Here is a 15902-nt window from a genome sequence, read left to right as displayed (position 1 = left end):
TCTGATCTGACATTGAACAATCCCTTGGGGAGCAGCCTACCCCACCAGCATTATTTACTGCTGGGGGTAGAAGGTAGAAAGAAAGGGGAAAGGAAGGGAATTAAATAACATTGTGCTTAGAGAACAACAGTAGATTATAAGCATTGCTGTCTCCTGAGTATCCTTCTCTTGGGCCCTTCAGATGTATGGTATAAGATGTGAGACGTATAAGAAAATTATAGCTAGGAGGCTCTCCTGAGCATTCACAACTGGCTCATTCATGTACCAGCTTCTCTTTGAGCTATAGTGGCATAATGGCTGTACTCAGAGAGGAGGAATGATGTGGTTAGAAGAGACAGTGATGGAAGTACTAGGAAGTACTAGTTACAGACCATCAGTCATTGCTCTCCCCCCCCGCAAAAGCTGCTGGAACATTTTACTCTCTTTTTACAAAAGCAGAATGAAAACCTCAGCCGGGAAGACTCTTGTTAAGGGCCAGTAGTGTCTATTTGTGCCATTGATAATGAAACACAACATTTAAGATAAGTGCTTCCTGTTGAATGTTGGGGCGAGTGTGTCTGAGCCCTGCAAGACCACAGATCCCAGTCATCTGAGTGTTACACAGCTTCTCATGAGCACTGAACAGGGAGATGTGAGAGAGAGGGTGGGGCAGGTCTCAGCAGAGGAACCCAGACCAGATGGAGGCAGGAGCAATGATTTATTTGAATGTCAGAACACTTTCTGCCCTAGCTGAAGCATCTTCATGAAGATCTTGAACATTTCATGATACCTATGCTAATGTGAGCATCTCCTTTCTGTGTTGTGTAAACCTGAGATTTACCAGGAAGGGGATGAATGTGCATTTTCTTGATGTTCCCTGACACAAAGCGACTGACACTGTATATTTCTCCTCTTAGGAAATTAGGTCATTATGTATGCTGCAGGTATAAAAAATATTCATGAGACTAATCAGCCCCTTCATGATGCTAGTTAATTTGACAGCTGGGTTTCAGGGCCCTGCCTCTGGGCATCTGAATTTGTCTTGCTTTTAACAGAAGTACTGTAGCTTTGTCTTTGCCTAAAGATGATATTCTCTCTTCACCATTTGTCTCCTCACCAATTCATCTTTTCCTTTTCACCTGTTAATTAGACAACCCCCTTTGTTTTCCCTACAGTTTCTCCTGTTGCTTAACTATGATCTTCCATTGTCTCCATACTTTTCCATTTAATCAGATCCGTCAGGAGCACCATATAAGAACTGTTTTCTTGGCCATCACAAATTCTGGATGTTCTGGTTGCAGCTAAGTCTTGAACTTTGTTTGGAGACATCCCATGAAAACTGCTTGACATCATATGTAGTCTTAATTCTTTGTTCTGGAAAATGTCTTGAATGTATTCTGGCTGCTGGTGAAATGCTTTTGACAAGTTCTGAGCAGAATCCTGGCAGTAGAAACATGATGAGATGTGGCTAGATGTGTGGTGAGGGTGAATTAGGAGAAAAAGATGGAGAAATGTGAGAAATGCTGGGGATCCAGCCATTAAGCAGAGTGTCTTGGATGTAGATAATTATATGGGAATGTGACTGCTACAGGCCTCTGGGATAAGTGGATGAGTTCGCTCAGGGACTAATGTATGAGTGTTTCAGCTCTCAGATTTTGACAGCAGACCAAGGTAAATAGAGCAGCAGGGCTGTAAAAAGATCATGCAACCCTCTGAAGTCTTGGCATAGAAAACTTCCTGTAGTTTGCCTGAGTTCTAGTCCAGGCCCTTGGAAAGACCAAGTTAACCTGTAAAATACCCCTCTGCAACCAGTTTAAGGATTAACAGGAACATTGGGGATAATGAAGAAATCTGCTTGTCATAGAGATCCACAGATGTCCATCCCAAGTTTAATAGTCTTGTCCTCAAGCCTTCAAGTGAAGATTGCAGAGAGCAAGAGCATTGGGAGGTTTAAAACAAGACTTTAGATGAACCAAATTGAAAATGAGTGGAAAATATCAAGCTTAGCTACAGCCTTGTTTCTCTGTAAGAACAATTTTACCCGGTGGCTTGATTGGAGGATAAGTGTTTCCAAGAGCATGTAGAGCTCTGTGGGTTTAATAGTGCTTCTCCTCAGCAGCAAGTTTTAGAAGTATTCAAGTATTTCATGGGTTGACATTTCCTACTCTACTCTTTAAGATACCCATATTGCTGAATGGGTTGTTGCTTATTGCAGTCCATCAGCACTGCTTTTCCATTCTCTGAATTACTGTTACCTAAACAGATGCTGGAGGAATACCCTGCGCATATGAAGTACAGTGTTGTGGCTGATCACCCAAATGTATGTTGTCTTGTGCAAATTGAATTATGAAATACGTTGTGAAGAAAAAGGCCAACTGTGAGGCAGAAAGGATGGTAATTGCTGGATGGAGGGTAGAGTTGGGATAGAAGGTCCACAAGCAAGTTGTATGCATGGGGATGCATGTAAGTGCTTGTTAGTCATGGAAAGGTGAAAGTTCTTTGATTAGATGGCAGGTGAAGGTGTCAATCACACTGTCCCCCAGCACTGAACCTACATTTCATGTCTTTACATCACTGCATTGATGGTCAGGTTAACATTGTGGACTTGCAGGAGAGGCTCTTCACACACTTGCTCGGCCTTCCTAACCTCTTGAGCTGTCCAGTTCTTATGTCTTTGAATTTATGAAGTTTGTTATTTTAAATTGGATACAGACTTTGGAGGTGCTGCAGAGAAAGAGTGTAATTTCAAATTCAGCTGCCTAGTTAGATCTGTGGTTCTTTCACTTTCTGCTGTTGACTTTGTTGGATGCAGGTGTGTAGCAGTACAGTTTTAGGATGAACTGTGTAAGTGAACATATTTATGCAACAGATCTAGTTCTATATGCATAAAGCATTTTATTGGTCTTAGTTATGTAATAGAGGATGCAAAATATATAAATGCCTTAATTGAAAGTTAGTGTAATAAGTTTATTTATAGAATCATAGAGTAATTTAAATGGGAGGGATTTCTGGAGGTCAAGCATCCAATGCCCTGCTGAAAGCAGGGCCAGCTAGATCATGTTACTCAGAAACTCGTCAAGTTTTTACTGTCCACAAAAATTGAGATCCCTCAGGAGGCTTTTCTGGTCCCCTGATTCAGTGTTTGATCACATTCGTACTGAATTTCCCCCCCCCCAATTTTCCTCCCTAATTGTCTCTGTTGCCTCCTGTGTCCTGTCACCATGCATCTCTGGGAAGTCTGGCTCTGTCTTTTCTTTACCCTCCCATTAGGTGGCTGTAGTCATCAGTAAGTGTCTGAACAACCCAGTGGTTCAGCCTCGCTTTATCTTTTCAGCGTCTGCTAGACTCGCTCCAGTTTTTCCATCTGTCTTGTATTGGAGAGCCCAAAAGTGAATGTCATACCCCCAAGTTTAGACCCACAAGTGTTGGAGAGAAGGGAGCAATCCCTTCCTTTAACCTACACTCTTACTAATACAGCTCAGTTTACTAATACAGCTCCAGCTATGCTTTTTACTAATGCAGCCCAGGATGTGGTTGACCTGCTTCACTGCAAGGACCCACTGTTGACTCCTGCTCAACTTATTGCCCAGCAGGACCCCCTGCATCCTTTTCTGCAGATCTGCTTTCTCTCCATTCAGCCCCAGCCTGTCCTGTTTTCTGGGAATGTTACAACCTAGTCAAAGGGCTCTTCAGCGGGTTTTGTTGCACTTCATTAGGTTTGTGCTGGATCATTTCTCCAGCCTGTTGAGCTCTTTCTGAATAGCAGTATGCCCTCCACTCTTCGATTTGGTAACATCTGTGAACCTGCTGAGAGTGCATGCCATCCCATTGTCCAGGTCATTTAGTAGAGACATTAAATTGTACTGGCCCTACCATCGATTCCTGAGGGACACTTGGACTTTGAGCTGCTGATCATAACCCTTCAATCCTGACAGTCCGGCCAATTTTCCACCCACCTTGTAGTCCACTCAAAAATCATATGCTTGTCCGTGTGCTGGCTGCAGCTCCCAGCTGTACAGCTACACAAGTTGTCATGGGAAAGCCAGGCCCCGTTCGGCTCCGAGTGATCCTGGGTGGCAGAGGAGGACTACAGTGGGCTGCAAACTCAAGGAGGTTGTCCTCATTCTGGTGTAAAGGTAGAAACAAGCTTTCATCCAGCTGACCAAAACAAGTGGGAAGTGAAAAAGAGGTTTGAGCGAGGAACAATATTTGGGCAAAGTGCTGGGTTGAGAGAAATGCTTACTGAACATTCTTCTCAGCGAAGTATTCAACATCACTGTATATACAATTTTTGGTTAGGTTGTAGAGAGAGTACTCAACAGACAAGGTGTAGGATGTAAATTATACCTTACTGGCTATTTATTTAGTAGAATATTCAGGATTTTTTTTTCCGAGCAATTGATTTTGGATCTCTGCTGTTTTGAATAGTAGTTATTTGTTTCCTATGCTGACTCCTAAAATTGGTTTACATTACCATTTCAGGCTGATCTGGTAACATTACATTGCAGCTCTTGGTTAAAGTAGTCCTAACATTAAAAACAGAGAACGATGCACTCTTCTTTCTGTGCAGCTGTTTCATTGCCACCCAGAAAGGATTGCTGCATGGCTGAGAGGTGGGATGTGTGTGAGAACTGCACGTACTGGTGTGGATACCAGCCTTCCTCTGGCTGGGGACAGAAACCATTACTGGGAGTACTTCTGCACTCTGAGCCGCAGCTTCCAGATTGACTCCTGAAATGCTGGCTTAAACCATTAATTAAGCTCAGCCTGGTAAGGTGAACAGGGCATGGCAGCAGTTTCCCCTGTGCTGTTGGTGAGGGTGATCCAAAACCTGTGGGTTACAGCTGTTGTTGCGGGCCGATCCATCTCACTGTGCTGCTGCCCAGCTGCTGGATCTCACCCATGGTGGATGCAGGCACACATGGTGCGGGAGAGGGAGGAGAGGCACCCTCCTTCTGAGTGGTAGCTCACATCTAAATCAGATGCAGAACACTGCAAAGCTGTGCCCAGCGGTATCCTGACTCTAACTGAGAGTTGTCTCTGGCCACAACTATGTTAGCGATCCTAGATAACGTCTGCCTCTGCTTAAGTAGGTATCTCTTTTCTGGCATGCCAAACATAAATGAAAATGGAAACCATATACTTTTTTTCTCTCTCTTCTATTTGGAACTCTGGCAGCGTAGTGAGGATAAAGCTGTTCTTTGCACAGTATTTCTCGGGTGCTCCTGGCTGCAACTTGGTCCTGTTGCATGGCTGTTACTCAGCTGTAATGCAAAGCATTGAATGTTCATTCCTGTCTCTCTGGCTGGTAAGGAGAAGTAGTTATAGCCTAAATCAAAGCAACATTATAGTAAAACTCTGTTTCTAAAGCCAAAGTGAGTCTTGAAACTCAACTCCTTCATAGAAACAAAGGGAGAAGCAAAGAAAAAAGGAGCTGCTTTTTAGAAAATCCCATTTCTGGGAGAGATGTCTGAAACATGTAGGCTTTTCCCTGAACCTTTCTTGGTACACAAAACATGGCAGAGGAGGGGACTGGGGAGGGAGATTCTTTGTAAATATGACAGGTGGTGAAATGCAGGGTCAGAGCTGGGATTTATTGAAATGCAGTAATGTTTTGTAGAATGATAAGGATGTAGCCAAGCAGGGAAGAAAAAATCCTTTGTCTTTTTAATTCTAATATTTTTCCCCCCACAGGTATAGCCTTTACAGACCTCCCTGTAAGTACACCTATTTTCAGTATTTTAACAAAGGATGCAAACAGAAGGGAGGGGGAAGAGCATGGGGGTGTGATATCTTTTTTTCTGTTTGATGCCCTGTTAAAAAATGTTAGCGCACATTACATGATGTTGATGTTCCTTCTCCTGAAATTTTGTAATCCTATGGCTGGGTTTGTGGGCTACTCACATGCCTCCTGTTATCCCTCACCACCTCTAAGAATATGTTGTTCCTTCTGGAATTAAAGTGAGGATTCAAACTTCATTACAGGTCACTTTCTTCCAAATGCACCTTCAACTGTGGGGAGTGTATGTGCAAAGTCATCTCATGTCCCATCATCAGAGAGCCCAAAAATGCCTAATGATGCTATTCTCAGCTTCTTCCTGTCTCATTCAAGTCTTGCAGGCGTGGTGGAGTTGTTCCCTTTCCATGGTGTGGTTAGGGAAGGGTATTTCTGAGAATGAAGTTCAGGCTCAGCTGGCTCATTGCACAGGTTTTTGTCAAGCCTCCATCCATGATGAGTAATCAGCTCGTGGAATTGCTGGAGGAATATATTTGTCACCCATGTGCGGTTGGCAGTTACTCCTCTGATTCACCAGCCCTGATACTGAGTTATTCTTGAGTGCAGTGACACCAACTGAGTTGCACCGGGTAATAATGTCTAGTCAGGTCTTACAAAAGCATGACTTTCACAGCAGGTCATGAACAAAAAAAATGGTTGCTCTTTTTCAGACCCAAGTGTTCCTGGACAAAGAGCAGGTGTATAGGAAAAGAAGATAAAACCGGGTCAGGCATACACAAGTACATCCACTGCATCCATTTCTCTCATACATAGGTCTTCTTGTCCCAGAGGTTGTGCTCCTGTCTCTGTACTTAATAACCCCAACTGAATTTCCTCTGAGGAAGTTCTTAGTTTCCATAACTTGTTTAGGCCTCCAAAGTGATTGATTTTCTTCGCTGACTTCCATGTTCTGTGGAAGATAACTTGCATTTCTTTGTTTTGCACCTCCTGCCAAGAAATTTATTTTGTTGCTCTAATTTTTGTGCTGTGAGAAATAATGACTAGCACTTCCTGTTCACCTTCCCAGTGGAATTTATGGCTTTACCGGTCTCTCCCATATCTCACCAGTGTCTGTGTTAAAGGACATTCCAGTTACTTAATTTGCCTTTTCACATCAGCTGTCAATACAACTTTTTTTTTTTTTGTTCGTAGGCTCTTTGAACTTGGTAATGTTGCAGTGTCTTCTAAACCAGAAACCCTCTTTATGTGGGTTGTTTCGCAGTAGTTTATTCACTTGGTCCAAGTACAGTTTATTAAAGTAGAAGAATATTTTACCTGTCCGTGGATATTAACCTTTTGATCTGAGATCTTCTGACAAACTTGCATCCATGACAAGAATATGTTTCTATGATATACCCCTTAGTTTTAGGTGCTCTTTGTTTTCACTGTGGATATAGATTACATTAGGGGTCACAGTTTTACTGTATTCCTTCTCATGTTTTCACTGCTTTGTCTTCACTTTGGCTAGACTGCTTCTCTTTCTGAGAGGAGAGCAGTCTTCTTGGGGATAGATGGATAGATAGATACATGGATAGATAGATAATTACTATTTAAGCTCTTATAAATCAAAAATAGGCATCAAACACACATTACCATTGTCTTCTTGTTTACAGCTAAAGTGTTGCTGTAGGGCTTCGCAGCACCAGTTTGACAGGCTGAAATTACCTGTACTGCTTAGCTTAACTTGCATCCTTTTGATCCAGGAGTACGCAGTGAGCTGATGTATACATTTAATGTGCACTTGAAGGCTGTTCACACCAGTGTTGAGTCTCTATTACAAACAGGGGATGAAGAGCTGGGGAAGATGCATGGGAGTAGACCAGATGGAAGGGCTATTGCAGCAGAGAGTTCTTGCAATGCTGCTGAGGTTGAATTCAAAACTCTTCTGAGCCCAGGACATCCCCACATCCTGCTGTTTCTTGATCTCACAAGGTCATCCTTACAGGATCTCAAGTTTGTGTGTCCTGTGCAGAGGAGATGTGGTTTTAGTGTTAAACTGGAGGAAGATATGGTCAGGTGCTTTTTGGGATCAGCTATTCACATGCCTCATGGCAGAGTTTCCAATGGTTAAGTAGTATCTCTGTGTCTTTTACCAGCCAGAGTTTGCAGAGATGTTTTCCATGGAAACCTCCTTCTGGCCTTTACAGCAGCAACTAATCCATAACACTGTTTTTCTGGGCCAGGAAGAACAGTGGATGCTCTATAGGCCTCCTGCTGTTGAGAATTATCTGCCATGAGATAATTTCTCTTTAAAAAGAGGTCAAGAGAAGCTTGACTGGGTGATTTCACCACTGAACTGTGGATGTGAGCAAGGACAGGAGACTTCTGCCTCCATGTGGATTTTGAACATTCCTCTCCATGTGCTAAATGGCTCAGCTGCTCTGCTGGCAGCTTCATCCTAAGGATGCCTGCACCTGACTTTCATCATTCCTATCTTCCTTTTCCAGTATCCTTCCCTTTAATAACTGCCTTCTTCCCTTACCCTTGCAGATACCTTTGTAGTCCATGTCCTTTTCTGGCCCTTTTTTCTTCCTCAGTCCATGGCTTCTTAGCTGTTCTTCCAAGCAGTTGAGGTTACTGCCCTTTCCTGGAGAAGGGGATGCCAAACCCAACATAGACTTTTGGTTTAAATACGACTATTGTCTGAGATCATAGAAGTCTTGAGGTAGTAGGGAATTTGAAGTTGATATAACGTGCAAGTGGTATTTTTCATTTATTATAGCATTGTGATCCAGGCTCAAACACAATATCCATTCATTATGAGGTAAAGAAGAGAAAACATCCATCATATGAAAGATAATGTAATCTGTGATTCTTCACCTGCTAAAGCTGCAGTCTAAAAATTTGACTGCAAATGGGAATGGAAACAGCAGTCTTACCTGATTATCCCTTGAGGTTCTCTGGTTTGAGCGGCTAGACGCGCATTTTTTGTGATTTCTGTGATTTTTTGGCTCTGGCTTTGTTCCATACCTAATTACTAAAATCCCCTGGGGAGGGGCTGTAGACTGAAAGCTTTTTCTAGCATTACAGCCAGTGTGACATCAAAGCTGACATCAGTGAGAAGCTTGGCCATTAAGCCCCGTTGCTTTTACACCTTTAAAGCTTAAATTACTTTTACAGTTGGTATGTCAGTGAGATGACACAAGGAATTAATCTGATCCTTCAAAATTATACCAGTCTAGAAATTGTTTCCTCACAGTTCTTATTGCAAAATTCCCCTTTCAGAGGCAGATGGCAAAGACAATATTTTTCAATATTTGCAATATTAGGAAGTTGAAATGGATACTTCCAGTTGAAAACCACATTTGGTTGTGATAATTCTCACACATAGTGAAGCATATTTGGTTCAGCTTGTTTCAGTTCCCTCTAAAGAGTGTTTGCATCTGTACAAATATACAGTGAGGGAAAAATCATATTTTGGCTTAGCACAGGTTGAAATAACTGCTTGCAAATAGAAGTGAATATCCCACAGAGGGAGTTTTCCCCTTCTTCGCAAATTTAAGTCAATGCTTAGGCCTAACTCCCTTATTGACACAAGGCCAGATCAAGTTTATCCTGCCTGGCAGTTTGCTGAAACAATAGGAAATGTAAAAAAGCAGAATGTGGAAGAACTCAGGGTGGGATTGCAGGGGCACAAAGGGACAAGGAGGTTAAAAAACAAGTCAGGATGAAGTAGGGAGTTGTGAGCAATTGGCCACCAACATCAGAGAGGTGGTCCAAAAGTCACAGGGAAGGTGGGCCTGAAGAGGTTGGCAGGAGAAGTGTCTGCCTGGTGTGTGGGCTCTGGCAGGGCGGTGGACATATGTGTGCTTCCCAACAGCGAGGACACATACTACATGTGGAAAATGGAATTTTAACTTGAAGATTATCTGAGACAAGTTGGGGTTAGCCAGCTTCCAATCAAAGACGAACATTACCAAAAGTGGCTGAAAAATACAGGGTTAAAAAACTTAAAACTTCCAAATATTTTGGGGGTCTGATTCCTTGGGTTCATAATACTATAAAGTTACGTTAATAAAAAGTCTAAAGTATGGACTGTGGAAAAGATCTGATCCCTCATTAGAGATATTTCCTGATCAGCTAGGTTTGAAAGAAGGAAGAGACTGACTTTAAATACAACGTTTTCCTCTGGTAGCATCTCCTTCATCATGCTGTATTTTCTTTGCACATCCTCTAACCCAGCGACTTCCTTGATGTGAGACTAGTAAAGGAGGAAGGCATGCTGAGTCAGCAGTGATGCAATCATCCTGATTTCTGATTTGAATTTCCAGCCTGTATTTATAGATTTTTTTTTTGAGAGAGAGATTTTATAATTTCAAAGGTAGAGCAGGTTGGTCAGGACCTTATCCAGTTGAGTTTTGAAAATCTCTGAGGACAGAGATGCTGCATCTCTCTGGGAACCTGTTCCAATCTTTAATCGTCCTTAGAAGGAAGAATTTCTTCCTTATGCCCCTTCAGAATTTCCCTGGCTGCAACTTGTGCCCATTGCCCTTTCACTGAGCACCTCTGAGAGAAATCTGTCTCCTTGTCTTTTATCATCTCTCTTTTGGGAGTGGAAGACTTTCAGTCAGATTTTCCCTTTGCCTTCTCTTCTCCAAGCTAATTCCCTCAGCCTCTCCTTATATGCCATGCGCTCCAGCCCTTTGACTATCTTAGCAGAACTCTGCTGGACCCTGTTTGTGAATGTCTTTCTTGTCCGGGGAATATGGATGTGGAAGAGGTGAACCAAATAAGTACTGCAGATGTAGCCACAGCAGTGAAAGCAGAGAGAAGCAATCAATTCCCAGAACATGCAGGCTCTGTTTTTGCTAATGGAATCGTGATTTTGCTGAGTTTCATGTCTTAACAATCTTAATACCTTTAGTAAAAGGTATTAAACCAACTGCAATAGGCCTCAAGGGGAGGTCAATGACACTGCCAATGTTTCAGGTCTCTGCAATAGTGAAGAATTAGTTTAATAAATTTTCCAGAAAATTGTAGGAAAGCCCTTGCCCTTGTGATAGAGGATGAGAGAATCATCCTAGCTTTCTTTAGGATGACTGTCTAACCACCAGTAGTAGTTCTCGCAGATTTGACCTGGAGAGAGAGGTCTACTCCTCCACCTGCTTTCAGTTAGATGGTCGTCTTTGGAAGCTGAATTACTGGCTGAATTTTAGAGATATTTTCAGTGGTAACCTTTGTCTTTTCCCAATGTTTTGGGACAGGGGGTGTGTCAGAACTCCCATTTGGATCCATATGCTTGTTCTTAAAATGAAATTAATCTATCAGTAGTGGAATTTCTTGTGTGGATGGCTTGCTGTCTTGGGATCATTGAAGACCTAACCTCAGAGTTCCACTACCATCCGTTCCCTTTTCATTGAAGATGTAAAATATTTAGACAGCAGCTTCTAAGGAATAGGTGAGTTCAGTTGAAGCAGTGAAGAACACTTAGATCTACTGACTGAGATGATGGCTCTTCCTTTTTTTATAATTATTTACTTACTGACTATTGAACTTCGATAGAAATTGCAGAAAACTAAGCCAGAAGGTAGACACGCCATAGACAGCAGTCATGGCATCAATCACAGACTGCTGGGGTATTGATCCCATTGTCCTAGTTTTATGCAATAACTTTTAATAACTGCACAATAAGTCATGGGTTCCTTGAGGTGTATCTAAAGGGCTGTTTCAAATTAAGGAGCAGCTCTTGTCTTTCCAAACCATGCAACTGGAACAGGAAAGAGAAAGCTGCGTTTAATATAGTTTCTTTTTTCTTCCTTCCCAGTCAAATCTCTACCCTACAGTGGGTCTCCAGACTCCAGGAGAGATAGTCGATGCCAACTTTGGGCAGCAGCCATTTGTGTTCGACATTGAGGACTACATGAGGGAGTGGCGAGCGAAGATTCAGAGCACCATTAAGCGGTTTCCCATAGGAGACAGACTAGGCGAGTGGCAAGCCATGCTGCAGAAGTAAGTCACTGTTCTGCTGTTCAGCTTCTTTTGTTTCCTTAGGCTATAAATACTTTTCTATGCTAATTTATGCTTTCTTATGGCAAAAACTGACAGTCAGTGCATTTTGCTCAAATTGTTTTACCCTCTGTTTTGTTGTTTAATAGTCTTTCCTGTGTAGATTGCTGCTGTTTCAAATGTAAAAGATATGGGAGAAGTTTTCAGCCAAAGTCTGCATGAAAGCTTGTAGGAATGGAAGAACATACAATTTGAGGTGATGCACTGGGGGAAGGGGAGTGGAGAGGACACCATAAAAACTCTAACATAGGAGAAAATCCAGGATGTAAGTCAGCTGAATTCAGAAATGAAAGAAGAATAGCCTAAACCAAAGGCTTCCAAACCCAACCTAACCGAAAACACAATTGTAGCACTTTGTAAACTTATGAATATTGAATGTATTTTCCATTGCAAAAAGGATTGAGTGGAACTTGATGAGAACAACTGACAAGAGTTGTCAGAGGTCAGGAGTATTTTCTGCCTGAAGAAAGACAGAGTTGAATAAGGCTCTACACCTTGGAAAGAGGTAATTGAGGGAGGTGGACTGTGGTTGTCTATCAGTCACTTATATATACCACGAAGAGTATGGCTAGGAAAATTATTGTTCACATTTCTAAAAACTTTTTATTTCTCAAAACACAAGAATTAGAGAAGAAGCACCTTCTGGCTTAAAAAAATATATTTTTTTTCATTAAGTATATGGTGAAATTGTGGGACTTGCTGCTGCAGAAAGTTGTGGTAGTTTAAATATAATTGGATTTTAAAAGATGCACATTTAAATATTCACAGTAATTCCTGGAGGCCAATTCCATAGTTATATTTAAAAAACCCAAATTTCTGGCTGTTGCTTCTGTTTCTGATTACAGATAGCTCTGTGTTTCACCTTTTTATTACATTCTTGCCCTAAACATCTCATATTGATCACTGTCATCCAGGAGGCTTAGATGCAGCAATGATTGTATTCATGTGATCATTCTTGTTTTTTGCTAGTCTTATATTTAGTTATTTGCAGATACTTCAAGCCAACCAGCAAAGCCTTTGAAAAGCAACTAACAGAAGCTATTGATGATGATGATGACGACGACGATATCGTCATCATCATCATCTTTCTCCAAGAAAAATCAGGAGCAGGAGGCTTGCCAGAGAGTTTGTAGGTCCTGTAGAGGATTGCAGCAATAAAAGGAGACCTTGGGGAAGATAAAACCATATCCAATTGACTTTATTGCCTATGTGTCCAGAAATCAGGCAGGTTGTCATGCTGGGGCACTTCTTTGTGAGGGACTTGGCAGAGGCTGTGTCTGGGATTGAAGTGTCTATCAAAGAAGCACTAGAAGAAGTAGGTGAGGGGAAGTGGAGAAAATCTCTGGGATCAGATATTTACCCAGAGCCCTGATGGGACTCAAGAAGAAAACAGATGAGCTTGTGGCTGTGGAACAGTTTCTCTCCAAACTGCCTTGGGTCAAGAGGAGGGGAGCATGTATGTATGGTGCCATGTTTTAGGAAGGGTTTTAGAAGAGAGTCAGGCAGCAATGGGCTGAGAGAACCTTGATGCCTGGCTTGGACAAATCCATAGAAGCACTACTGAACGGTAGATGCGTTGGGCACATGGAGAAATAAGATGTGGGTTTTGCAAAGAGGAGCCAGCAGACACATGGATATGGTTCCTGGGCTGCTGTCTGTCTTGGAAGTCCAAAAGGCTTTTGAGAAGTTCCTTTGCTGCAAACTAAAGGGGGCTATGCAGCCAGAGGCTGAGGGCACATGTGCCGATGTGGATTATGAGTTTTTAAAAAGAGAGACAAGAGAGGGAATGAGTGGGTAAGGGATTGTCACTTTGAGAGGAAAAGACTGTAGAGAGACTTGGATGCATGCTGGTAGTGTCTGTGGTGTTGAGGGTGTTCAGAAACGGCTGGGAAGAAGGGACCCTCCAGGAGGAATGAGGTCTTTGTGTTATGGTGAATCATTGCACTGAAATGTAAGCTCATTTCTTTGGTAGGAATCAGAAAAAAACCAAAAACCAAACAAACTAGGATTTGTTAGGGGAAAAATAGAGGACAAAAATAATTCTGTCACTGTGTGAATATGTGGTGCACCTTTAACTTGAATACTGTGTGATGTTTTGGTTCTTGTCTCCAAAAGTATGTAGTAGAAGTGAGAAGAGCATGGAAAAAACCCCAGGTAGGATGGGATGTGCAATGGTATGGGGTGGGTGTAAGGCAAGGAACAAATATACAGACCCACAGTGTCGAAGAATATGATTGCGAGGGGTAAGGCAGAAGTGTGAAAAAACATATCTTGAATAGCCTGCAGAAGGTGATGAAGGAACAATTTTTCACTGTTTTCTCTACTGCAAGAATTAAAGGTCATCAAGTGAAGTTACCTGGGTGGCACATTTAGGAAAAATAAAGGAGACCTTTTTTTCAGACTCTGCCATAAGGTATCATGAAAACTGCATGGATTCAAAAAGTGACTGCAGACATTATTAGAAAGAAAAATCTATTGGAACTACAATGTAGAGAGATATCACCTCTAGGACAGGGAGTATCTGACAAATCATTAGAAGCTGGAAGGGTTATGGAGAAAAATATAATTTCATTTTTGCTTTGTTCCTTTATCGTTTCCTAGGCATTTGCTTTTGCCATTTGGGAGGTACAAGCACTGGGCTAACTGGATGTTTGGTCTGGCCCAGCATGGATGTGCCTAAAGTCTTAAAACTGTGTTAAATTTTTGGCTTTAACATTAATTTTCATTCTGATATACTGGATTGTTGACTTTATGGAGTCATTCCACACTCTGCAACGTGTCTTGTCAGGCTGTGGAAAGACAGGATCTGTTTTTGGAAAGCTTGCTTAGCAGTCAAAGAGAATGAAGATCATCGATATTTACATGGAAATACTTAGTTTTTAGTGCTCAAAAGGCAACTTACTTAGGAAAAAAAGTCTGTGCCCTGCCTCTTTGAACATAAAAGCCACCTGCATTGGGTGAGAGCATTGGTCTGTCGAGCTTAGTTTTGTCAATATGTCAATAGCATAGGTTCCTCTGGCACTCCAGTCTTTTTTCCCTTCTGTGATAAAACTGACTGATTTTTGCCACCCAGTTATTGAACTGAATATTTAGCCAGGTTGGACCTTTCCTTATATCACGTGGTAGCACAGTTTCTTCAAGAGCCTTTGCTGAAAGACTCTGTAAAATACCTTTGGACAACCAAGTGGACTGCAAAAGTATCTCTTTTCTGCCTGCTTTCTGACTCCCTCCAAAAATGTCACCAAATCAGAGAGCCATGACTTCAGTTTACAAAAATTGTTGATTATTCTGCAATAGGACCAGTTTATCTCCATGTTTGTTCCTTGTGTTCTCCAGACTTGTTTCTTCTGACATGCATGGTTGGGGTGTCAGAGTCACCACTCTGGAGTTCTTTATACCTCTTTTGGTTTTCTTTTTAAGAATCAGCATCACGTTTCCCACCTTCCTCCTCTCCATAGCTATGCTTAAGTCAGAGCTCATCCTCACGTTAGCGGTACAGCTGTTTCAGGTTGAAGCTCCTTTGGCGCTCCTGGGACAATGTTAATTTGTCCCGTGGCTTTAGTAGGTTTCGTACTATCTTATTTAACCTCTAACTGTGCAATTAAGCATCACGAGATGCATTACATCATGCATTCATCTGTGTTGCACTCCTGGATATGCTGTCACCAGAGAGGCTGATCTGATAAGGTTTTCAAGCAGTTGAAACCTTGAAAGGGACTCACATGGATAACTCATCTTCTTTGTGTGTTGTTACAGTCTTACAGGATCTCTAATCCTTTTAGCTCTTGCTATGAACAATCTGAGTAGGAGTCATCTGAGACTTGAGATCAACTGGTGTGGTTGACCATGGGAGAACGGTGTAGCTCCCTGTTTCTGATAAAACGGGAGGACTTTGTACTGTTCGTTTGAGATCTAATTGTTACCATGCAGAATGAGAAGAACTTAATGTAATTTGTACAGAGAAGCATGCAGGCGAGTTCTGTTTTGAAGAAGAAAAGCCATGGATGGTACAAGCCTCTCTACCACCACCATGGCTGCTCTATGTGAGAGAAGGACCCCTAGGTGCAGCACAGAGATAGCTGCTCCTGTGATTTGAGCGATTCTGTTCTCAACAAGTTTCAACCATGGCTCCCAAGCGGTA

The 15902-nt window shown here is 42.1% G+C and overlaps 1 protein-coding gene across 3 annotated transcripts in view; it reads left to right on the top strand.

Moving 5' to 3' along the window:
- RANBP10 (RAN binding protein 10) overlaps positions 1–15902 on the top strand; it is a 93019-nt gene that overhangs the window by 52704 nt on the left and 24413 nt on the right. For all 3 annotated transcript variants that reach the window (XR_010374227.1, XM_064459123.1, XM_064459122.1), the window contains exons 5-6: positions 5674–5696; positions 11520–11704. Coding sequence is in view for 2 of the 3 variants with exons in the window: in XM_064459123.1 (XP_064315193.1) it covers positions 5674–5696; positions 11520–11704 (208 nt within the window). In the remaining variant the exon portion in view is untranslated. The remainder of the gene's footprint in view (positions 1–5673; positions 5697–11519; positions 11705–15902) is intronic.

This window comes from Phalacrocorax carbo, chromosome 8, assembly GCF_963921805.1.
Source record: "Phalacrocorax carbo chromosome 8, bPhaCar2.1, whole genome shotgun sequence".
Taxonomy (NCBI): Eukaryota; Metazoa; Chordata; class Aves; order Suliformes; family Phalacrocoracidae; genus Phalacrocorax; species Phalacrocorax carbo.
This window is presented reverse-complemented; position numbering and strand designations above follow the sequence as displayed.